Source organism: Podarcis filfolensis (genome assembly GCF_964270895.1).
Source record: "Podarcis filfolensis genome assembly, chromosome: Z".
Classification (NCBI taxonomy): domain Eukaryota; kingdom Metazoa; phylum Chordata; class Lepidosauria; order Squamata; family Lacertidae; genus Podarcis; species Podarcis filfolensis.
The window spans coordinates 50125710-50150161 of NC_139617.1; the positions used below are offsets into that span (position 1 = coordinate 50125710).

The window sequence follows — 24452 nt, forward strand, 5'->3', positions numbered from 1 at the left end:
CCACTTTGGGCTTTCAGCTTTCGAGACGACGGAAATCAGTCTGACTCTGCTTTGGGGCTCCAGAGTGACTTCACTTTGGGGCTCCAGACTGACTCCACTTTGGGGCTTAGTTTCCCGGAAAGGGGAAACGCGGCAAACCGGATTGACTCCAGTTTGGGATTTTTTTGTTTGGAATCCGGGAAAAACAGGCAAATGCTCCAAAAGCGGAGTGACTCCGGTTTGGGGCTTCCGACTGACTCCACTTTCCCCGGAAAGGGGAAACGCAGCAAACTGGATTGACTCCAGTTTGGGATTTTTTTGTTTGAAATCCAGGGAAAACGGGGGAAAGGGGGCGAAAGCGGAGTGACTCCAGACTGACTCCACTTTGGGGCTCCAGACTCCAGAAACGTAGCAAACCAGATTGAATCGAGTTTGGGGCTCCAGACTGACTTCGCTTTGGGGCTTCGTTTCCCGGAAAGGGGAAACGAGGCAAACCGGATTGAGTCCAGTTTGGGTTGTTTTTTGTTTTAAATCCGGGAAAAAGGTCCGAAACCGGAGTGACTCCAGACTGACTCCGCTTTGGGCCTCCAGACCGACTCCACTTTGGGCCTTCCTTTCCCGGACAGGGGAAATGCAGCCAACCAGACTGAGTCCAGTTTGGGGCTCCAGGCTGACTCCACTTTGGGGCTTCACCGGGAACCGGGATCAGAAGCGGAGTAGCCGCCCCTGGTGTAGACGCGCCGATTCAGAGTCCGGTTAGGTCGACGATGGCCTTGATGAAGAGGGTGTCGTCGCGGACGTAGGAGTCCCGGGCGGCCATCTTGGAAAGGGGGCAGAAAAGGGGGCAGCCGCTGGCCACGTTCAACTCGCCGATTGGGCGCTGGAAAGAGGAGGAGGTCACGTCTGGACGGAAGGCGTCGATGACGTGCTCCCGGTGGTCCTGGTCCAGCAGCATCAGGGTGACCTGGGGAGAAACCGGAGTCAAACCGGAGTCAGACCAGTTGGGGGGAACAAACAGACTCCACTTTCAGGGGTCTGGGAAACAGAAAACAAACGGACTCCACTTTCGGGGGTCTGTTTCAGATCAGGGGCCTGGGAAGCGGGAAGCGGATTCACTCCAGTTTCAGGGCTTAGCGGAGATCAGGTTTCTAGGAAAGTGGATTCACTCCTGTTTCAGGGCTTAGCGGAGATCAGGTTTCTAGGAAAGCGGATTCACTCCAGTTTCAGGGCTTAGCAGAGATCAGGTTTCTAGGAAAGCGGATTCACTCCAGTTTCAGGACTTATTTTAGAGCAGTGTTCTAGGAAAGGGAAAGCGGAGTCACTCCAGTTTCAGGATTTATTTTAGATCAGCGTTCTAGGAAACGGAAAGTGGATTTGCTCCGCTTTGGGGGTTTCCAGGAAAAGAAACGGACTCCGCTTTCAGGGTACGTTTTGGAGCAGCGTTCTAGGGAATGGAAAGGGGATTCACTCCACTTTCAGGGCTTGTCGGAGATCAGCTATCTAGGAAACACAAAGCGGATTGACTCCACTTTCAAAGGTTTTGGATCAGCTTAATAGGAAATGGAAGGTGGAGTCACTCCACTTTGGGGGTTCCCAGGAAAACAAATGGACTCCGCTCCCGGTGGTCCTGGTCCAGGAGCATCAGGGTGACCTGGGAGGAGGGAAACCGGAGTCAAACCGGAGTCAGACCAGTTAGGGGGAACAAACAGACTCCGCTTTCTATTTCAGATCAGCGGTCTAGGAAACGGAAAGCGGATTCACTCCAGTTTCAGGGCTTATCGGAGGAAACCTCCAAAAAAACAGAAACCGAAAGCAGATTCGCTCCACTTTGGGGGTTGGTTTCAAAAAGGGAAAGCAAATTGACTCCGCTTTCGGGGTTTATTTGAGAGCAGCGTTGTAGGAAACATAAAGTGGATTTGCTCCACTTTGGGGGTTTCCAGGAAAAGAAACGGACTCCGCTTTTGGAGCAGCATTCGGGGGAACAGAAAGCGGATTCACTCCAGTTTCAGGGCTTATCACAGAGCAGCTTTCTAGGAAACAGAAAGCAGATTGACTCCACTTTCAAAGGTTTTAGATCAGCTGAATAGGAAATGGAAGGTGGATTCACTCCAGTTTCAGGATTTAGTTTAGATCAGCTTTGTAGGAAACGGAAAGCAAATTCGCTCCAGTTTCAGGATTTGTTTTAGAGCAGCATTCTAGGAAACGGAAAGTGGATTCGCTCCACTTTGGGGGTTTCCAGGAAAACAATGGACTCCGTTCCCAGTGGTTCTGGTCCAGGAGCATCAGGGTGGCCTGGGAGGGAAACCGGAGTCAGACCAGATTCGGGGGGCGGGAGTCTGGGTCGGATCGGGGAGCGGAGGAAACGGAAAGGGGATTCGCTCCACTTTGGGGGTTTTCAGGAAAAGAAACAGACTCCGCTTTCGGGGTTCGTTTCGGAGCGGAGTTCTAGGAAATAGAAAGCGGATTCACTCCAGTTTCAGGATTTTAGATCAGCTTTGTAGGAAACGGAAAGGGGGTTCGCTGCGGTTTGGGGGTTTCCAGGAAAAGAAACGGACTCCGCTTTCAGAGCAGCATTCAGGGGAACGGAAAGTGGATTCACTCCAGTTTCAGGGCTTATCGGAGATCAGCTTTGGAGGAAACGGAAAGCATATTTGCTCCGCTTTGGGAGTTTCCAGGAGAACAAACAGACTCCGCTTTCAGGGTTCATTTTGGAGCGGCGTTCTAGGAAACAGAAAGCAGATTGACTCCACTTTCAAAGGTTTTAGATCAGCTTAATAGGAAATGGAAGGTGGATTCACTCCAGTTTCAGGATTTATTTTAGATCAGCTTTGTAGGAAACTGAAAGCGGATTCACTCCACTTTCAGGAGGTCGGCTTTCTAGGAAATGGAAAGTGGATTCGCTCCGGTTTGGGCGTTTCCAGGACGAGAAACGGACTCCGCTTTCGGGGTTCGTTTTGGAGCGGCGTTCTGGGAAACGGAAAGCGGATTCGCTCCAGTTTCAGGGCTTATCGGAGATCAGCTTTGGAGGAAATAGAAAGCGGATTCACTCCACTTTGGGGCTTCGCAGGAAAACGAACGGACTCCGCTTTCGGGGGTCTATTTCAGATCAGGGGTCTGGGAAGCGGGAAGCGGATTCACTCCAGTTTCAGGATTCATTTTAGATCAGCATTCAAGGAAACATAAAGTGGATTTGCTCCGGAGTTTGGAGGTTCCCAGGAAACGTTTCTAGGAAACGTTGGGGTTCCAGACTGACTCCACTTTGGGCCTTCATTTCCCGGAAAGGGAACCGGATTGACTCCGGTTTGGGGTTTTTTTGCTATAAAAAAAAGAGGGAGATTGAATCCGGTTTGGATTCAATCCAGTTTAGGTTTTTTCTGTTTTAAATCCAGGAAAAATGGGGCAAAACCGGAGTGACTCCAGACTAACTCCACTTTGGGGCTTCAGACTGACTCCACTTTGGGGCCCCAGACTGACTCCGCTTTGGGACTTTGTTTCCCGCAAAGGGAACCGGATTGACTCTGGTTTGGGTTTTTTTTGCTATAAACCCGGGAAAACGGTCCGAATCCGGAGTGACTCCGGTTTGGCCTACCTTCTGGTTGAAGGGCCACTTCATGAGGACGAAAAAGAGGGAGAGGAAAGGGGAAACGCAGCAAACCAGATTGACTCCAGTTTGGGTTTCACCCCGTTTTTCCTGGATTTCAAACAAAAAAAACGGGGAAATGCTCTGAAAGCAGAGTGACTCCGGTTTGGGGCTTCAGATTGACTCCACTTTGGGGCTTCCGATCGACTCCCCTTTGGGCCTTCCTTTCCCAGAAAGGGGGAACTCGGCAAACCAGATTCAATCCAGTGTAGGTTTTTTTTTGTTTTAATTCCAGGAAAAACGGGGAAATGCTCCAAAAGCGGAGTGACTCCGGTTTGGGGCTTCCAACTGACTCCACTTTGGGCCTTCCGACCGGCTCCGCTTCGGGCCTTTGTTTCCCGGAAAGGGAAAATGCAGCAAACCGGATTGACTCCGGTTTAGGGTTTTTTGGCTTGAAACCCGGGAAAACGGTCCGAATCCGGAGTGACTCTGGTTTGGCCTACCTTCTGGTTGAAGGGCCACTTCAGCAGCGCGTCGTTGGGCCGCTTCATGAGGACGAAGAAGATGGAGAGGAAAGAGGAAAGGCACCAAACCGGATTGACTCCGGTTTAGGGTTTTTGGGCTTGAAACCCGGGAAAACGGTCCGAATCCGGAGTGACTCTGGTTTGGCCTACCTTCTGGTTGAAGGGCCACTTCAGCAGTGCGTCGTTGGAAGAAGAGGGAGAAGAAAGGGGAAAGGCGGCAAAGCGGATTGAGACCAGTTTGGGGTTTTTTGTTTTAAATCCGGGAAAAACAGGGTGAAACCGGAGTGACTCCAGACTGACTCCACTTTGGGGCGTCAGACTGACTCCACTTTGACTCCACTTTGGGGCTTCAGACTGACTCCACTTTGACTCCACTTTGGGGCTCCAGACTGACTCCACTAGGGGCTTCAGACTGACTCCACTTTGGATTCAAACCGGATTCAATCCAGTTTAGGTTTTTCTCGTTTTAAATCCGGGAAAAATGGGGGAAATGCTCCGAATCCAGAGTGACTCCGGTTTGGCCTACCTTCTGGTTGAAGGGCCACTTCAGGAGGACGAAGAAGAGGGAGAGGAAAGGGGAAACACAGCAAACCGAATTGACTCCACTTTGGGGTCTTTGGCTTAGAAATCCGGGATAAATCTCCGAATCCGGAGTGACTCCGGTTTGGCCTACCTTCTGGTTGAAGGGGCACTTCAGGAGCGCGTCGTTGGGCCCCTTCATGAGGACGGGAGAGGAAAGGGGAAAGGCACCAAACCGGATTGACTCCGGTTTAGGGTTTTTTGGCTTGAAACCCGGGAAAACGGTCCGAATCCGGAGTGACTCCGGTTTGGCCTACCTTCTGGTTGAAGGGCCACTTCAGGAGCGCGTCGTTGGGCCCCTTCTTGAGGACGGGAGAGGAAAGGGGAAAGGCACCAAACCGGATTGACTCCAGTTTAGGTTTTTTTGTTTTAAATCCGGGAATACGGTCCGAATCCGGAGTGACTCCGGTTTGGCCTACCTTCTGGTTGAAGGGCCACTTCAGGAGCGCGTCGTTGGGCCCCTTCATGAGGACGGGAGAGGAAAGGGGAAAGGCACCAAACCAGATTGACTCCGGTTTAGGGTTTTTTGGCTTGAAACCCGGGAAAAGGGTCCGAATCCGGGGTGACTCCGGTTTGGCCTACCTTCTGGTTGAAGGGCCACTTCAGGAGCGCGTCGTTGGGCCCCTTCATGAGGACGAAGAAGAGGGAGAGGTGGGTGTTGCGCCCGGATCCGTCGCCGTTGAGGTAGAGGCGGAGGCACATCTTGTAGCCGTAGCGGCCGGTGTAGAAGGCTGGAAGGAGGGAAGGAAAAAGTCAGGAAGGAGGAGAGGAAGGAGGGAAGGAAGGAAGGAAGGAAGGAGGGAGGGAAGGAAGGAAGGAGGAAGGGAAGGAAGGAAGGAGGAAAGGAAGGAAGGAGGGGAGGAAGGAAGGAGGGAGGGAAGGAGGGAAGGAGGGAGGAAGGAAGGAAGGAAGGAAGGAAGGAAGGGAGGAAGGATGGAAGGAAGGAAGGAAGGAAGGAGGAAGGGTTAGGAAGGAGGAGAGGAAGGAAGGAGGGAGGGAAGGAAGGAGGGAAGGAAGGAAGGAGAGGGAGGGAAGGAAGGAAGGAGGGAAGGAAGGGAGGAAGGAAGGAAGGAGGAAGGGTTAGGAAGGAGGGAGGGAAGGAAGGAGGGAAGAAAGGAAGGAAGGAGGGAAGGAAGGAGGGAAGGAAGGAGGGAAGGAAGGAGGGAAGGAAGGAAGGAAGGAGGGAAGGAAGGAAGGAAGGAAGGAGGAGAGGAAGGAAGGAAGGAAGGAAGGAAGGAAGGAAGGAAGGAAGGAAGGAGGGAAGGAAGGAAGGAAGGAGGGAAGGAAGGAGGGAAGGAAGGAAGGGAGGAAGGAAGGAAGGAAGGAGGAGAGGAAGGAAGTGTCGCACATCTTGTAGCCGTAGCGGCCGGTGTAGAAGGCTGGAAGGAGGGAAGGAAAAAGTCAGGAAGGAGGAGAGGAAGGAGGGAGGGAGGAAGGAAGGACGGAGGAAGGGAGGAAGGAAGGAAGGAAGGAAGGAAGGAGGAAGGAAGGAGGGAGGAGGGAGGGAAGGAGGAAGGAAGGAAGGAAGGAAGGAGGGAAGGAAGGAAGGAGGGAGGGAGAATGAAGGAAGGAAGGAAGAAGGAAGGAAGGAAGGTAGGAAGGAAGGAAGGAAGGAAGGAGGGAAGGAAGGAAGGAGGGAGGGAGGGAGGGAAGGAAGGAAGGAAGGAAGGAGGGAGGGAGGGAAAGAGAAGGAAAGAAGGAGGGAAGGAAGGAAGGAAGGAGGGAAGGAGGGAAGGAAGGAAGGAGGGAGGGAGGGAGGGAGAATGAAGGATGGAAGGAAGAAGGAAGGAAGGAAGGAAGGAAGGAGGGAGGGAGGAAAGGAAGGAAGGAGGAAGGGTTAGGAAGGAGGAGAGGAAGGAAGGAGGGAGGGAAGGAGGAAGGGAAGAGAGGGAGGGAGGGAGGAAGGAAGGAAGGAAGGAAGGAGAGGAAGGAAGGAGGGAGGGAAGGAAGGAAGGAAGGAGGGAAGGAAGGAAGGAAAGAGGGAGGAAGGAAGGAAGGAAGGAAGGAAGGAGAGAAGGAAAGAAGGAAGGAAGGAAGGAAGGAAGGAAGGAAACAGGAAGTCAGTCCACCCACCCGGCGAGAAGACGGCCGGCGCCCTTCCGGCCACCGCTTCCTGCCTCTTCCGCCCCACTTCCTCCACCTTCCAGACCAAGACGCCGTCGTAGGTCGCCTCTTCCGCGCGCCGAAGCGCCGACTCCACTTCCGCCAGCGCCGCCTCCTTCTGCGCCAGGTTCCTCTCCAGGGTCCGGATCTGTGGGGTGGGATGTGGGTCAGGGCTGGAACCGGATCGGGGCCCCCAAAGCCCCCAAATTCGCACCCCGGACTCCACTTTGGGGCTCCAGACTGACTCCACTTTGGGGTTTCAGACTGACTCCACTTTGACTCCGCTTTGGGGCTTCCATTCCTGGAAAGGGGAAACGCGGCAAACCGCATTGACTCCAGTTTGGGCTTTTCTTTGTTTGAGATCCGGGGGAAACGGGGAAATGGGCTGAAAGCGGAGTGACTCCGGTTTGGCACGCCGAAGGGCCTACCTAACTTTCCTATTTCTAGACACCGGAAATCAGACTTGACTCCAGACTGACTCCGCTTTGGGGCTTCACACTGACTCCGCTTTGGTGTTTCAGACTGACTCCACTTTGGGGCTTCAGCTATCTAGACAACAGAAATCAGACTGACTCCACTTTGGGGCTCCAGACTAACTCCGCTTTGGGGCGTCAGACTGACTCCACTTTGACTCCACTTTGGGCCTTCAAGCCGACTCCACTTTGGGCCTGCGTTTCCCAGAAAGGGGAAACGCAGCAAACCGGATTGATTGAGGTGAAGCCGGAGTGACTCCAGACTGACTCCGCTTTGGGGCTTCGGACTGACTCCACTTTGGGGCTTTCCCAGAAAGGGTAAATGCGGTAAAGCGGATTCAATCCAGTTTAGGGTTTTTTTTTGTTTGAGATCTGGGGAAAATGGGATGAAACCGGAGTGACTCCAGACTAAATCCGCTTTGGGGCTTCGGACTGACTCCACTTTGGGGCTTTCCCAGAAAGGGTAAATGCGGTAAAGCGGATTCAATCCAGTTTAGGTTTTTTTTTTGTTTGAGATCTGGGGAAAATGGGGTGAAACCGGAGTGACTCCAGACGGACTCCGCTTTGGGGCTACGTTTCCCAGAAAGGGGAAACGCAGCAAAACCGGATTGATTGGGGTGAAACCGGAGGGACTCCAGACTGACTCCGCTTTGGGGCTTCGGACTGACTCCACTTTGGGGCTTTCCCAGAAAGGGTAAATGCGGCAAAGCGGATTCAATCCAGTTTAGGTTTTTTTTTGTTTGAGATCTGGGGAAAATGGGGTGAAACCGGAGTGACTCCAGACTAAATCCGCTTTGGGGCTTCGGACTGACTCCACTTTGGGGCTTTCCCAGAAAGGGTAAATGCGGCAAAGCGGATTAAATCCAGCTTAGGGGGTTTTTTTGTTTGAGATCTGGGGAAAATGGGGTGAAACCGGAGTGACTCCAGACCGACTCCGCTTTGGGGCTACGTTTCCCAGAAAGGGGAAACGCAGCAAACCGGATTGATTGGGGTGAAGCCGGAGTGACTCCAGACTGACTCCGCTTTGGGGCTTCGGGCTGACTCCACTTTGGGGCTTTCCCAGAAAGGGTAAATGCGGCAAAGCGGATTCAATCCAGTTTAGGTTTTTTTTTGTTTGAGATCTGGGGAAAATGGGGTGAAACCGGAGTGACTCCAGACTGACTCCGCTTTGGGGCTACGTTTCCCGGAAAGGGGAAACCCAGCAAACCGGATTGAGTCCAGTTTGGGGCTTCAGACTGACTCCGCTTTGGGGCTTTTCTTTGTTTGAGATCCGGGGAAAACGGGGAAATGGGCTGAAAACGGAGTGACTCCAGTTTGGCGTGCCAAAGGGCCTACCTACCTTTCAGATTTCTAGACAATGGAAATCAGACTGAAATCTGGGAGAAATGGTGGGAATGGGGTGAAACTGGAGTGACTCCAGACTGACTCCACTTTGGGGCTCCAGACTGACTCCGCTTTGGGCTTTCCTTTCCCAGAAAGGGGAAACGCGGCAAAGCGGATTGACTCCAGTTTGGGCTTTTCTTTCTTTGAGATCCGGGGGAAACGGGAAATGGGGCAAAACCGGAGTGACTCCAGACTGACTCCACTATGGGATTTCATTTCCCAGAAAGGGGAAACACAGCAAACCGGATTGAGTCCAGTTTGGGGCTTCAGACTGACTCCACTTTGGGGCTTCAGACTGACTCCACTTTGACTCCACTTGGGGGCTTCCGACTGACTCCACTTGGGGGCTCCAGACTGACTCCGCTTTGGGGGTTTGTTTCCTGGAAAGGGGAAATGTGAAAAACCGGATTGACTCCAGTTTAGGCTTTTTTTTTTGTTTGAGATCCGGGGAAAACGGGGAAAAGGGTTGAAAGTGGAGTGACTCCAGTTTGGTGAGCCGAAGGGCCTACCTAGCTTTCAGATTTCTAGACAACGGAAATCAGACTGACTCCGCTTTGGGGCTCCGGACTGACTCCGCTTTGGGGCGTCAGACTGACTCCGCTTTGGGGCTTCTGACAGACTCCGCTTTGGGGCTCCAGACTGACTCCGCTTTGGGGCTTCAGACTGACTCCGCTTTGGGGCATCAGACTGACTCTGCTTTGACTCCGCTTTGGGGCGTCAGACTGACTCTGCTTTGACTCCGCTTTGGGGCGTCAGACTGACTCCGCTTTGGGGCTCCGACTGACTCCACTTTGACTCCTCTTTGGGGCATCAGACTGGCTCCACTTTGACTCCACTTTGGGGCATCAGACTGGCTCCACTTTGACTCCTCTTTGGGGCATCAGACTGACTTCACTTTCACTCCAGTTTGGGGCATCAGACTGGCTCCACTTTGACTCCGCTTTGGGGCGTCAGACTGACTCTGCTTTGACTCCTCTTTGGGGCATCAGACTGGCTCCACTTTGACTCCGCTTTGGGGCATCAGACTGACTCCACTTTGACTCCTCTTTGGGGCGTCAGACTGACTCCACTTTGACTCCTCTTTGGGGCGTCAGACTGACTCCACTTTGACTCCACTTTGGGGCGTCAGACTGACTCCACTTTGACTCCACTTTGACTCCACTTTGGGGCGTCAGACTGACTCCACTTTGACTCCGCTTTGGGGCATCAGACTGACTCCGCTTTGGGGCTTCTGACAGACTCCGCTTTGGGGCGTCAGACTGACTCCGCTTTGGGGCTCCAGACTGACTCCGCTTTGGGGCATCAGACTGACTCCGCTTTGGGGCTTCGTTTCCCGGAAAGGGGAAACGCGGCAAACCGCACTGACTCCAGTTTGGGCTTTTCTTTGTTTGAGATTCGGGGAAAACGGGGAAATGGGCTGAAAGCGGAGTGACTCCGGTTTGGCACGCCGAAGGGCCTACCTAACTTTCCTATTTCTAGACACCGGAAATCAGACTTGACTCCAGACTGATTCCACTTTGGGGCTTCACACTGACTCCGCTTTGGTGTTTCGGACTGACTCCACTTTGGGGCTTCAGCTGTCTAGACAACAGAAATCAGACTGACTTCGCTTTGGGGCTTCAGCGGTCTAGACAACAGAAATCAGACTGACTCCGCTTTGGGGCTTCAGCTGTCTAGACAACAGAAATCAGACTGACTCCACTTTCGGGCTTCAGACTGACTCCACTTTGGGGCTTCAGACTGACTCCACTTTGGGGCTCCAGACTGACTCCGCTTTGGGGCTTCAGCTGCCTAGACAACAGAAATCGGACTGACTCCACTTTGGGGCTCCAGACTGACTCCACTTTGGGGCTCCAGACTGACTCCACTTTGGGGCTTCAGCTGCCTAGACAACAGAAATCAGACTGACTCCACTTTGGGGCGTCAGACTGACTCCGCTTTGGGGCTTCAGACTGACTCCACTTTGGGGCTTCAGACTGACTCCACTTTGGGGCTCCAGACTGACTCCACTTTGGGGCTCCAGACTAACTCCGCTTTGGGGCTTCAGACTGACTCCACTTTGGGGCTTCAGACTGACTCCACTTTGGGGCTCCAGACTGACTCCGCTTTGGGGCTTCAGGCTGACTCCACTTTGGGGCTTCCTTTCCCGGAAAGGGGAAACGCAGCAAACCAGATTGAGTCCACTTTGGGGCTTCAGACTGACTCCACTTTGGGGCTTCAGCTGCCTAGACAACAGAAATCAGACTGACTCCACTTTGGGGCTCCAGACTGACTCCACTTTGGGGCGTCAGACTAACTCCGCTTTGGGGTGTCAGACTGACTCCGCTTTGGGGCTTCAGCTGCCTAGACAACAGAAATCAGACTGACTCCACTTTGGGGCTTCAGACTGACTTCGCTTTGGGGCTCCAGACTAACTCCGCTTTGGTGTTTCGGACTGACTCCACTTTGGGGCTTCAGCTTTCTAGACAACAGAAATCAGACTGACTCCGCTTTGGGGCTTCAGCTTTCTAGACAACAGAAATCAGACTGACTCCGCTTTGGGGCTTCAGCTGTCTAGACAACAGAAATCAGACTGACTCCGCTTTGGGGCTTCGTTTCCCGGAAAGGGGAAACGCGGCAAACCAGACTGAGTCCAGTTTGGGCTTTTTGGGTTGAAAAACGGGGGAAATGGGGCGAAAGCGGAGTGACTCCAGGCTGACTCCACTTTGGGGCTCCAGGCTGACTCCACTTTGGGGCTTCGTTTCCCGGAAAGGGGAAACGCAGCAAACCAGATTGAGTCCAGTTGGGGCTTTATGGGTTGGAAAAACGGGGGAAATGGGGCGAAAGCGGAGTGACTCCAGACTGACTCCGCTTTGGGGCTCCAGGCTGACTCCACTTCGTTTCCCGGAAAGGGGAAACGCAGCAAACCAGACTGAGTCCAGTTTGGGCTTTTTGGGTTGGAAAAACGGGGGAAATGGGGGGGAAAGCGGAGCGACTCCAGACTGACTCCACTTTGGGACTTCATTTCCCGGAAAGGGGAAACGCGGCAAACCAGATTGAGTCCAGTTGGGGCTTTTTGGGTTGGAAAAACGGGGGAAATGGGGCGAAAGCGGAGTGACTCCAGACTGACTCCACTTTGGGGCTTCATTTCCTGGAAAGGGGAAATGCGGCAAACCAGATTGAGTCCAGTTGGGGCTTTTTGGGTTGGAAAAAGGGGGGAAATGGGGCGAAAGCGGAGTGACTCCAGACTGACTCCGCTTTGGGGCTCCAGGCTGACTCCACTTTGGGGCCTCGTTTCCCGGAAAGGGGAAACGCAGCAAACCAGATTGAGTCCAGTTTGGGGCTTCAGACTGACTCCGCTTTGGGGCTCCAGGCTGACTCCACTTCGTTTCCCGGAAAGGGGAAACGCAGCAAACCAGATTGAGTCCAGTTTGGTCTTTTCTGGTTAGAAAACCGGGGGCAATGGGGCGAAAGCGGAGTGACTCCAGACTGACTCCATGTTGGGACTTCATTTCCCGGAAAGGGGAAACGCGGCAAACCAGATTGAGTCCAGTTGGGGCTTTTCTGGTTAGAAAACCGGGGGAAATGGGGTGAAAGCGGAGTGACTCCAGACTGACTCCACTTTGGGGCTCCAGGCTGACTCCACTTTGGGGCTTCATTTCCTGGAAAGGGGAAACGCGGCAAACCAGACTGAGTCCAGTTTGGGCTTTTCTGGTTAGAAAACCGGGGGAAATGGGGCGAAAGCGGAGTGACTCCAGACTGACTCCGCTTTGGGGCTCCAGGCTGACTCCGCTTTGGCGTTTCGGGGCTGGAACCAGATTGGGACCCCGGCCCCCCGAACCCGCGCCCCGAACCTTGTAGGTCAGCGATTCGGCGCGCTCCTCCTCCCGGCGCCGCTCCTGCGCCGATTCGGCCGCCAGCCGCTCCACTTCCCGGTTGAGGACGCAGACGATCTTCTCTAGGGTGGCGGTCTTGTGTTCGAGGGCCGCATAGGGCTGGGGGGCCGGGGGCCCCAGGAAATGGGGGTCTGGGGGCGGATCGGGGCCCCTGATTGGTTGGGGGTCTTGGGACAAATGGGGGGCCCCGAGGAAATGGGGGTCCGGGGCTGAATGGGGGTCCCTGATGGGATGGGGGTCTTGGGCCGAATGTGGGGCCCCCAATAAGTGGGGCTCTTTCAGCAAATGGGGGTCTTTAGCCGAATGTGGGGCCCCCAGGAAATGGGGGTCTGGGGGTGAGTGGGGTCCCTTGGCTGAATTTCGGGCCCCTAGTAAATGGGGGTCTTGGGCCGAATGTGGGGCCCCAAGCAGATGGGGGTCTTTGGCTGAATGTGGGGCCCCAAGCTGATGGGGTTCCTTGAGCGAATCGGGGGCCCCCAATAAATGGGGGTCTCTGACCAAATGGGGGTCTTTGGCCGAATGGGGGGCCCCAGTCAGATGGGGGTCTTGGACCAAATCGGGGGCCCCCGATAAATGGGGGTCCTGGACCAAATGGGGGTCTTTGGCCGAATGTGGGGCCCCGAATAAATGGGGCTCTTGGGGGTCTTGGACCAGATCGGGGGCCCCGAATAAATGGGGGTCTGAATTGGGGGGCCCAGCCAGCCGGAGGGCGAAGTTGAGGAGCAGGCCGAGATGTTCCGGAAAGTTCTGGGCCTCGTGGAGGGGCAGGGCTTCCTTCTCCAGCTGCGAAACCGGGGGGAGGAAGTAGTATTAATACTCCGAGCAGTACTGTGAGTACTAGAAAGCAACCGCTAGGAATCCGAATCAAAGGAATCGGGCGAGTAAGGCTGTGAATGGTAGTATTATTCGTAGTATTGGTCAGAGTAGTATCACTGTGGTTACTCGGAGTATTTGAAGTATCGGTGGTGTTGGTAGTACTTGAAGTATTGGTAGTATTGGTGGTATTTGAAGAGTTGATAGTATTGGTGTGTTTGAAGTATTGATAGTATTTGAAGAATTGATAGTATTGGTGTGTTTGAAGTATTGATAGTATTTGAAGAATTGATAGTATTGGTGTGTTTGAAGTATTGATAGTATTGGTGGTATTGGTGGTATTTGAAGTGTCGCTAGTATTGGTAGTATTTGAAGCATTGGTGGTGTTTGAAGTATTGGTGGTATTGGTGGTGTTTGAAGTATTGATGGTATTGGTAGAATTGGTGGTATTGGTAGTATTGGTAGCATTTGAAATATTGATAGTATGGTATTTGAAGAATTGATAGTATTGCTATTTGAAGTGTTGGTGGTATTGGTAGTATTTGAAGAATTGGTAGTATTGGCGGTATTAGTAGTATCGGTAGTATTCGAAGTATTGGTAGTATTTGAAGTATTCATAGTATTGGTGGTATTGGTGGTATTTGAAGTATCGGTAGTGTTGCTAGTATTTGAATTATTGCTAGTATTGGTGGCACTTGAAGTATTGGTCGTATTGGTAGTGTTTGAGGTATTGATAGTATTGGTGGTATTTGAAGAATTGATAGTATTGGTGGCATTTGAAGAATTGGTGGTATTGGTGGTATTTGAAGTACTGATGGTATTTGAAGTACTGATGGTATTTGAAGTATTGATGGTGTTGGTAGTATTGGCGGTATTTGAAGAATTGGTAGTAGTGGTGGTATTTGGAGTATTGGTAGTATTGGTAGTATTGGTAGTGTCTGAAGTATTGGTAGTACTGGCAGTATTTAAAGTGGTAGTATTGGTGGTACTTGAAGTATTTGTGGTATCGGCAGTATTTGAAGAATTGATAGTATTGGTGGTATTCGAAGTGTTGGTGGCGTTGGTAGTATTTGAAGTATTGGTAGTATTGGTAGTATTTGAAGTATTGATATTATTGGTGGCATTGGTGGTGGTTGAAGTATTGGTGGTATTGGTGGTATTGGAAGTATTGGTGGTATTGGTAGTGCTGGTAGTGTTTGAAGTATTAGTAGTATTTGAAGTATTGTTAGCGTTGGTGGTGCTTGAAGTATTGGCGGTATTGTAGTATTCAAAGTATTAGTAGTATTGGTATTATTAATCAAAGCAATCATATTACTCATACTAATATCAACACTACGAATAAGCCTGCTATGAGTATTAGTAGTAGTGATTATTATTAGTAGTAGTTGTGTTAGTAGTGTTAGTAGTGTTAGTAGCAGTAGCAGTAGTAGTAGTAGTAGTATTGGTATTATGAATCAAAGCAATCATATTACTCATACTAATATCAATAATACGAATAAGCCTGCTATGAGTATTAGTAGTAGTGATTATTATTATTATTATTATTATTAGTAGTAGTAGTAGTAGTAGTAGTAGTAGTATTGGTATTATTAATCAAAGCAATCATATTACTCATACCAATATCAATACTACGAATAAGACCGATACTACTAAGAATGCTAATACGAATCTTAATCAGAGCAATCATACTACTAATACTATTAGTGTTAGCATTCGTAGTAGTATCGGTCTCACTGGTGCGAGTAGTATTGCTCTGATTACTATCGGTATTCTTCTCATTATCTTTCGTATGGCTCTGATTATTAGTAACGTTAACATTCCTCCTCCTAGCATTGGTACTTTGGTATGACGCCAGTAATCCGAGCAATACTCAAGTTACAAATGAGAATAGCGATACCGGTACTACTATTAGTACTAACATCGACATGCTATCGATACGAATACCAATAATAGTGCAAATACTACTTCTAATCAGAGCAATACTACTCGCACTAATGAGATGGAAACTACGAATAATGCTAATACCAATATCAATCAAACCATACTACTAATACTAATACCAATACTACCAGTATTCCTGAGAATGTCACCAATACTACCAATGATGTGAATACCGACCATACGATTACCAATTGTTACTACTAACGCTAATAATATTAATATATTGATACTCACCACACATCACACCATCACAGCGATACTGGTCAGATCAATACTCATAGCGACACTAATACTCATTGGTATTAGTGAGTACTAATACACTAGTACTCTTTGTGATCGCAGCAACGTCCTCAAAATAGCAACGGCCGGAAGGTTTGCGGATGGCAGGTTCGGAAGCAGAAAGGCGGAAGCTTCCGGCAACGGGAGGACTACTACTACTAATTAATTATTACTACTATTGCTAATACTATTCCTATATTACTAATGTAATATATTACGTTATATTATATTATTATATTATTACTAATACTATTATTACATTACTATTATATTATATTATATTATTATTAATACCATACTATACCATACCATTATTACTAATACTGTTACTATATTATATTATATTATATTATATTATATTATATTGTATTGTTACTAATACTATTATTATTATATTATTATATTACATTATTACTAATACCATACTATACCATTATTACTAACACTGTTACTATATTATATTATATTATTACTAATACTATTATTATATTACTATTACTATTATATTATTTCTAATACTATACCATACTATACCATACTATACTATACCATACCATACTATTATTACTAATACTGTTACTATATTATATTATATTATATTATATTATATTATATTATATTATTACTAACACTAGTATTATATTATATTATATTATATTATATTATATTATATTATATTATATTATATTAACTAATACTATATTACTATTATGTTACTATTATATTATATTATTAATACTATTACTATATTGATACCACATCACCACCACTGCAATACTACTGATCATACTAATACTCCCAATACTACCAATGCTATTACTATGTTAATAATTTTATTAACAATTTTATTAATAATATTTTATTACATCTATACTACACTACACCACACTATAAATACTACTACACTGATACTCACACCACATCACCACCTTCCCTGCAATACTGATCAGACCAACACTCCCAACAGCACTAATACCAATCCTACTCATCCCAATCGCAGCAACGTTCCCCCCCAACCCACCCAGAGTAGCAACTCGCACTCACCACCTCGCCGCAGCCGACGGGCCGGAAGCGGCACGGCACCCGGAACCTTCCGCAGCTCCGGACGTGATCGGCGAACTAAGGAAAAGGAGGAGGAAGGTCAGGGGGTGGAGTGGATGAGACCCGGAGTAACGTTACTCCACCCCCGGGGCGAAGGCGGCTCACCGATTCCCGCGGGACGTCCGTCTTCCCGCAGCCGTCGCAGGTGAGGGGGAACTTGGGACAGGTCTCCTCGTGAGCCTGGGGGAGGGAGTAAGGATGGTTACTCTGGGTTTACTCAGAAATTAGAAGTTGGTAACGCGCTGGACGCGGCAAGATCAGACATAAGAGTACTCCAATAATAATAATAATAATAATAATAATAATAATGATGATGTATTTATATAACATTGTACATAATAGTACTAATAATAGTACTATTATTAGTACTATTATTACAACTATTGTAGTAGTAGTAGTAGTAGTGATGATGATGGTAATAATAATAATAATAATAATAATAATAATAATAATGTATTTATATAACATTGTACATAATAGTACTAATAATAGTACTATTATTAGTACTATTATCACAACTACTGTAGTAGTAGTAGTAATAATAATAATAATAATAATAATAATAATAACAACAACAATAATGTATTTATATAACATTGTACATAATAGTACTAATAATAGTACTATTATTAGTAGTATTATCACAACTACTGTAGTACTACTACTACTACTAGTAGTAGTAGTAGTAATAATAATAATAATGTTGATGTATTTATATAACATTGTACATAATAGCACTGATAATAGTACTATTATTAGTACTATTATTACAACTACTGTAGTAGTAGTAATAATAATAATAATGTTGATGTATTTATATAACATTGTACATAATAGCACTGATAATAGTACTATTATTAGTACTATTATTACAACTACTGTAGTAGTAGTAGTAGTAATAGTAATAGTAGTAATAGTAATAGTAATAGTAATAATACCACTCTCCCCGGCCAAAGCCAGGCTCAGAGCAGCTAACATCATACACAATAGTACTAATAGTACTACTACTACTAATACTAATAATAATACCACTCTCCCCGGCCAAAGCCAGGCTCAGAGCAGCTAACATCATACACAATAGTACTACTACTACTACTAATACTAATACTAATAATAATACCACTCTCCCCGGCCAAAGCCAGGCTCAGAGCAGCTAACATCATACACAATAGTACTAATATTAATAGTGACAATAAAAATACCACCGTCCGCAGCCAAAGCCGGGCTCAGAGCAGCTAACATCAAAACACAATAGTACTAATACTACTACTACTATTAATAATAATACTGATAATACCACCCTCAATACTACTACTACTACTACTACTACTACTAATGTTAATACCAACCTCGGCAGCTAAAGCCGGGCTCAGAGCGGCTAACATCATACATAATAGTAGTAACACTAATAGTAATAATACTACTACTGATATTACCACCCTCCGCAGCCAAAGCAGGGTTCAGAGCGGCTAACATCATACACAATAGTATTAATACTAATAGTAATAATAAAAATACCACCGTCCGCAGCCAAAGCCGGGCTCAGAGCAGCTAACATCAAAACACAATACTACTACTACTACTACTACTACTGATAATACCACCCTCAATAGTACTACTACTACTACTACTACTACTACTACTGATATTACCACCCTCCGCAGCCAAAGCAGGGTTCAGAGCGGCTAACATCATACACAATAGTACTAATACTAATAGTAATAATCAAAATACCACCGTCCGCAGCCAAAGCCGGGCTCAGAGCAGCTAAAATCAGAACACAATAGTACTAATACTACTACTACTATTAATAATAATAATACTGATAATACCACCCTCAATACTACTAGTACTACTACTGTTAATACCAACCTCGGCAGCTAAAGCCGGGTTCAGAGCGGCTAACATCATACACAATAGTACTACTACTACTACTACTACTGATAATACCACCCTCAATACTACTACTACTACTACTACTACTACTACTGTTAATACCACCCACCGCAGCCAAAGCCGGGCTCAGAGCAGCTAACATCAAAACACAATAGTACTAATACTACTACTACTATTAATAATAATACTGATAATACCACCCTCAATACTACTACTACTACTGTTAATACCAACCTTGGCAGCTAAAGCCGGGCTCAGAGCGGCTACCATCATACATAATAGTAGTAACACTAATAGTAATAATACTACTACTGATATTACCACCCTCCGCAGCCAAAGCAGGGTTCAGAGCGGCTAACATCATACACAATAGTACTAATACTAATAGTAATAATAAAAATACCACCCTCCGCAGCCAAAGCCGGGCTCAGAGCAGCTAACATCAGAACACAATAGCACTAATACTACTGCTACTATTAATAATAATACTGATAATACCACCCTCAATACTACTACTACTACTACTACTACTGTTAATACCAACCTCGGCAGCTAAAGCCGGGCTCAGAGCGGCTACCATCATACATAATAGTAGTAACACTAATAGCAATAATACTACTACTGATATTACCACCCTCCGCAGCCAAAGCAGGGTTCAGAGCGGCTAACATAATACACAATAGTACTAATACTAATAGTATTAGTAATACTAGTAATAATAGTATAGTAATAATAGTAATAATACTAGTAATAATAGTATTAGTAATACTAGTAATAATAAAAATACCACCGTCCGCAGCCAAAGCCGGGCTCAGAGCAGCTAACATCAGAACACAATAGCACTAATACTACTACTACTATTAATAATACTACTGATAATACCACCCTCAATACTACTACTACTACTACTACTACTGTTAATACCAACCTCGGCAGCTAAAGCCGGGCTCAGAGCGGCTAACATCATACATAATAGTAGTAACACTAATAGTAATAATACTACTACTGATATTACCACCCTCCGCAGCCAAAGCAGGGTTCAGAGCGGCTAACATCATACACTATAGTACTAATACTAATAGTAATAATAAAAATACCACCGTCCGCAGCCAAAGCCGGGCTCAGAGCAGCTAACATCAGAACACAATAGCACTAATACTACTACTACTATTAATAATAATACTGATAATACCACCATCAATAGTACTACTACTACTACTACAGATAATACCACCCTCAATAGTACTACTGCTGCTGCTGCTACTACTACTACTGATAATAACACCCTCAATAGTACTATTACTACTACTACTACTACTACTACTACTACTGTTAATACCAACCTCGGCAGCTAAAGCCGGGCTCAGAGCGGCTAACATCATACATAATAGTAGTAACACTAATAGTAATAATACTACTACTGATATTACCACCCTCCGCAGCCAAAGCAGGGTTCAGAGCGGCTAACATCATACACAATAGTACTAATACTAATAGTAATAATAAAAATACCACCGTCCGCAGCCAAAGCCGGGCTCAGAGTAGCTAACATCAGAACACAATAGCACTAATACTACTACTACTACTATTAATAATAATACTGATAATACCACCCTCAATAGTACTACTACTACTACTACTACTACTACTGTTAATACCAACCTCGGCAGCTAAAGCCAGGCTCAGAGCAGCTAACATCAAAACACAATAGCACTAATACTACTACTATTATTAATAATAATACTGATAATACCACCCTCAATACTACTACTACTACTACTACTACTACTACTACTGTTTATACCAACCTCGGCAGCTAAAGCCGGGCTCAGAGCGGCTAACATCATACACAATAGTACTACTACTACTACTACTACTACTGATGATACCACCCTCAATACTACTACTACTACTACTACTACTACTGTTAATACCAACCTCGGCAGCTAAAGCCGGGCTCAGAGCGGCTAACATCAAAACACAATAGTACTACTACTACTATTACTATTAATAATAATACTGATAATGCCACCCTCAATACTACTACTACTATTACTACTACTACTGTTAATACCACCCTCCGCAGCCAAAGCCGGGCTCAGAGCAGCTAACATCAAAACACAATAGTACTACTACTACTACTACTACTAATAATAATTATACTGATAATGCCACCCTCAATACTACTACTACTATTACTACTACTACTGTTAATACCGCCCTCCGCAGCCAAAGCCGGGCTCAGAGCAGCTAACATCAAAACACAATAGTACTAATACTACTACTACTATTAATAATAATACTGATAATACCACCCTCAATACTACTACTACTACTACTGTTAATACCAACCTTGGCAGCTAAAGCCGGGCTCAGAGCGGCTAACATCATACATAATAGTAGTAACACTAATAGTAATAATACTACTACTGATATTACCACCCTCCGCAGCCAAAGCAGGGTTCAGAGCGGCTAACACCATACGCAATAGTACTAATACTAATAGTAATAATAAAAATACCACCGTCCGCAGCCAAAGCCGGGCTCAGAGCAGCTAACATCAGAACACAATAGCACTAATACTACTACTACTATTAATAATAATACTGATAATACCACCCTCAATACTACTACTACTACTACTACTACAGATAATACCACCCTCAATAGTACTACTGCTGCTGCTACTACTACTACTGATAATACCACCCTCAATAGTACTACTACTACTACTACTACTACTACTACTACTGTTAATACCAACCTCGGCAGCTAAAGGCGGGCTCAGAGTGGCTAACATCATACATAATAGTATTAATACTGATAGTAATACTACTACTACTGATAATACCACCCTCTGGAGCCAAAGCAGGGTTCAGAGCGGCTAACATCATACACAATAGCACTAATACTAATAGTAATAATAAAAATACCACCGTCCGCAGCCAAAGCCGGGCTCAGAGCAGCTAACATCGGAACACAATAGCACTACTACTACTACTACTACTACTATTAATAATAATACTGATAATAGCACCCTCAACAGTACTACTACTACTACTACTACTACTACTACTGTTAATACCAACCTCGGCAGCTAAAGCCGGGCTCAGAGCGGCTAACATCATACAGAATAGTAGTAACACTAATAGTAATAATACTACTACTGATATTACCACCGTCCGCAGCCAAAGCCGGGCTCAGAGCAGCTAACATCAGAACACAATAGCACTACTACTACTACTACTACTACTAATAATACTGATAAAACCACCCTCGATAGTACTACTGCTGCTACTACTGCTACTACTACTACTACTACTACTACTGTTAATACCAACCTCGGCAGCTAAAGCCGGGCTCAGAGCGGCTAACATCATACATAATAGTAGCAATACTGATAGTAATACTACTACTACTGATAATACCACCCTCAATACTACTACTACTAATACTACCACTACTACTACTGTTAATACCAACCTCGGCAGCTAAAGCTGGGCTCAGAGCGGCTAACATCATACATAATAGTATTAATACTGATAGTAATACTACTACTGATATTACCACCCTCCGCAGCCAAAGCAGGGTTCAGAGCGGCTAACATCATACACAATAGCACTAATACTAATAGTAATAATAAAAATACCACCGTCCGCAGCCAAAGCCGGGCTCAGAGCAGCTAACATCAGAACACAATAGTACTACTACTACTACTACTATTAATAATAATACTGATAATACCACCCTCAATAGTACTACTACTACTACTACAACTACAGATAATACCACCCTCAATACTACTACTACTACTACTACTACTGATATTACCACCCTCCGCAGCCAAAGCAGGGTTCAGAGCGGCTAACATCATACATAATAGTAGTAACACTAATAGTAATAATAAAAATACCACCGTCCGCAGCCAAAGCCGGGCTCAGAGCAGCTAACGTCAGAACACAATAGCCCTACTACTACTACTACTAATAATAATAATAATACTGATAATACCACCCTCAATACTACTACTACTACTACTACTACTACTACTATTAATACCAACCTCGGCAGCTAAAGCTGGGCTCAGAGCGGCTAACATCATACATAATAGTATTAATACTGATAGTAATACTACTACTGATATTACCACCCTCCGCAGCCAAAGCAGGGTTCAGAGCAGCTAACATCATACACAATAGCACTAATACTAATAGTAAGAATAAAAATACCACCGTCCGCAGCCAAAGCCGGGCTCAGAGCAGCTAACATCGGAACACAATAGCACTACTACTACTACTACTACTACTATTGATAATAATACTGATAATACCACCCTCAATAGTACTTCTGCTACTACTACTACTACTACTACTACTACTGTTAATACCAACCTCGGCAGCTAAAGCCGGGCTCAGAGCGGCTAACATCATACATAATAGTAGTAATACTGATAGTAATACTACTACTACTGATAATACCACCCTCAATACTACTACTACTACTACTACTACTACTACTGTTTATACCAACCTCGGCAGCTAAAGCCGGGCTCAGAGCGGCTAACATCATACACAATAGTACTACTACTACTACTACTACTACTGATGATGATACCACCCTCAATACTACTACTACTACTACTACTACTACTGTTAATACCACCCTCCGCAGCCAAAGCTGGGCTCAGAGCAGCTAACATCAAAACACAATAGTACTACTACTACTACTACTACTAATAACACTGATAATACCACCCTCAATACTACTACTACTACTACTACTACTACTGTTAATACCAACCTCGGCAGCTAAAGCTGGGCTCAGAGCGGCTAACATCATACATAATAGTAGTAACACTAATAGTAATAATACTACTACCGATAATACCACCCTCTGGAGCCAAAGCCTACTAATAGTATGAATAGTGCTACTATTACTACCAATAAGACCACCCTCCACTAGCCTGACCCCCCCCCCAAAATGTGGGGATTTTCAGCCATAAATATAGAGTCACGAGCCGGGATTTGAACCCGTCGCCCAGAAGCCAAGTACTCACCTCATACTCCTTGACGGTACCTTTCCAGGGACAGTCCTTGCGGACGCAGGCGGCCGGGAGACTTTCCACCTCGCGCCGGGCGGCGTTATCCGGGAAAGCCTGGCGGAAGAAATTAATCAGAAATAATAATTAATAATAATAGTAGTAGTGGTAGTAGTAGTAGTAGTAATAATAATAATAATAATGATGATGATGATGCCTGGAAGAGAAGCGGCGAGAGAGAATAAAAATAATAATTAAGAACAATAATAGTAATAATAGTAATAGTAATAATAGTAATAGTAGTAGTAATAGTAGTAGTAGTAGTAATAATAATAATAATAATAATAATAATAGTAATAATAATAATAATAATAATAATACTAATATGAATAGTAATAATAATAATAATAATAAAGCCTGGAAGAGAAGCGGCGAGAGAGAATAAAAATAATAATTATGAACAATACTAATAATACTAATACTAATACTAATACTAATAATACTAATACTAATAATAATAATAATATTTTTTTCCTCTTGAAAGTATAAAGCGGCATAGAAGAAAAGGCCTCTTATCAAATGCTCTTTATTCCAACCAATATCGGGGAAAGCCTGGCGGAAGAAAATCGTCAGAAATAATAATAATAATAATAATTAATAATAATAATAATAATAATAATAATTTTTGCCTGTTGAAAGTATAAAGCAGCTTAAAGAAAACGCCTCTACTAGCTCTCTGGGAAGCTAATGGGAGGAAAAACGGGGTGGAATAAAAGAATATGCAGCATAATAATAACTATTAATAATAATGACATATATATAATGTATTGGAATAGGAATTGATCGGAATATTTGCGCCGCCCCTCGAACCCGCAACCCTCCGCTCAC

At 45.9% G+C, this 24452-nt stretch overlaps 1 protein-coding gene and 1 long non-coding RNA gene across 4 annotated transcripts in view; both read right to left on the minus strand.

The window, feature by feature from the left end:
- Positions 1-311: 311 nt before the first annotated feature.
- The window catches only part of LOC310754673 (TNF receptor-associated factor 2-like), a 26473-nt gene continuing 2332 nt past the window's right edge, over positions 312-24452 (minus strand). The window contains exons 3-10 of one of the 3 annotated variants that reach the window (XM_083596758.1): positions 23583-23681; positions 16736-16810; positions 16574-16648; positions 12455-13279; positions 6736-6913; positions 5245-5393; positions 680-943; positions 312-370 (exon numbers count right to left, since the gene is read on the minus strand). In XM_083596758.1, coding sequence (XP_083452884.1) covers positions 725-943; positions 5245-5393; positions 6736-6913; positions 12455-13279; positions 16574-16648; positions 16736-16810; positions 23583-23681 — 1620 coding nt within the window. In that variant the 3' untranslated portion in view covers positions 312-370; positions 680-724. Of the gene's footprint in view, positions 565-679; positions 944-1524; positions 1631-5244; positions 5394-6735; positions 6914-12454; positions 13280-16573; positions 16649-16735; positions 16811-23582; positions 23682-24452 lie in introns of those variants that run through there. The other 2 variants (XM_083596757.1, XM_083596759.1) reach the window with 2 other exon arrangements.
- Positions 11687-11986, minus strand: LOC310754675. The gene is made up of 2 exons (XR_014543951.1): positions 11914-11986; positions 11687-11751 (listed from the first exon to the last, which is right to left on the minus strand). It is a non-coding gene; the product is annotated as an uncharacterized lncRNA (long non-coding RNA).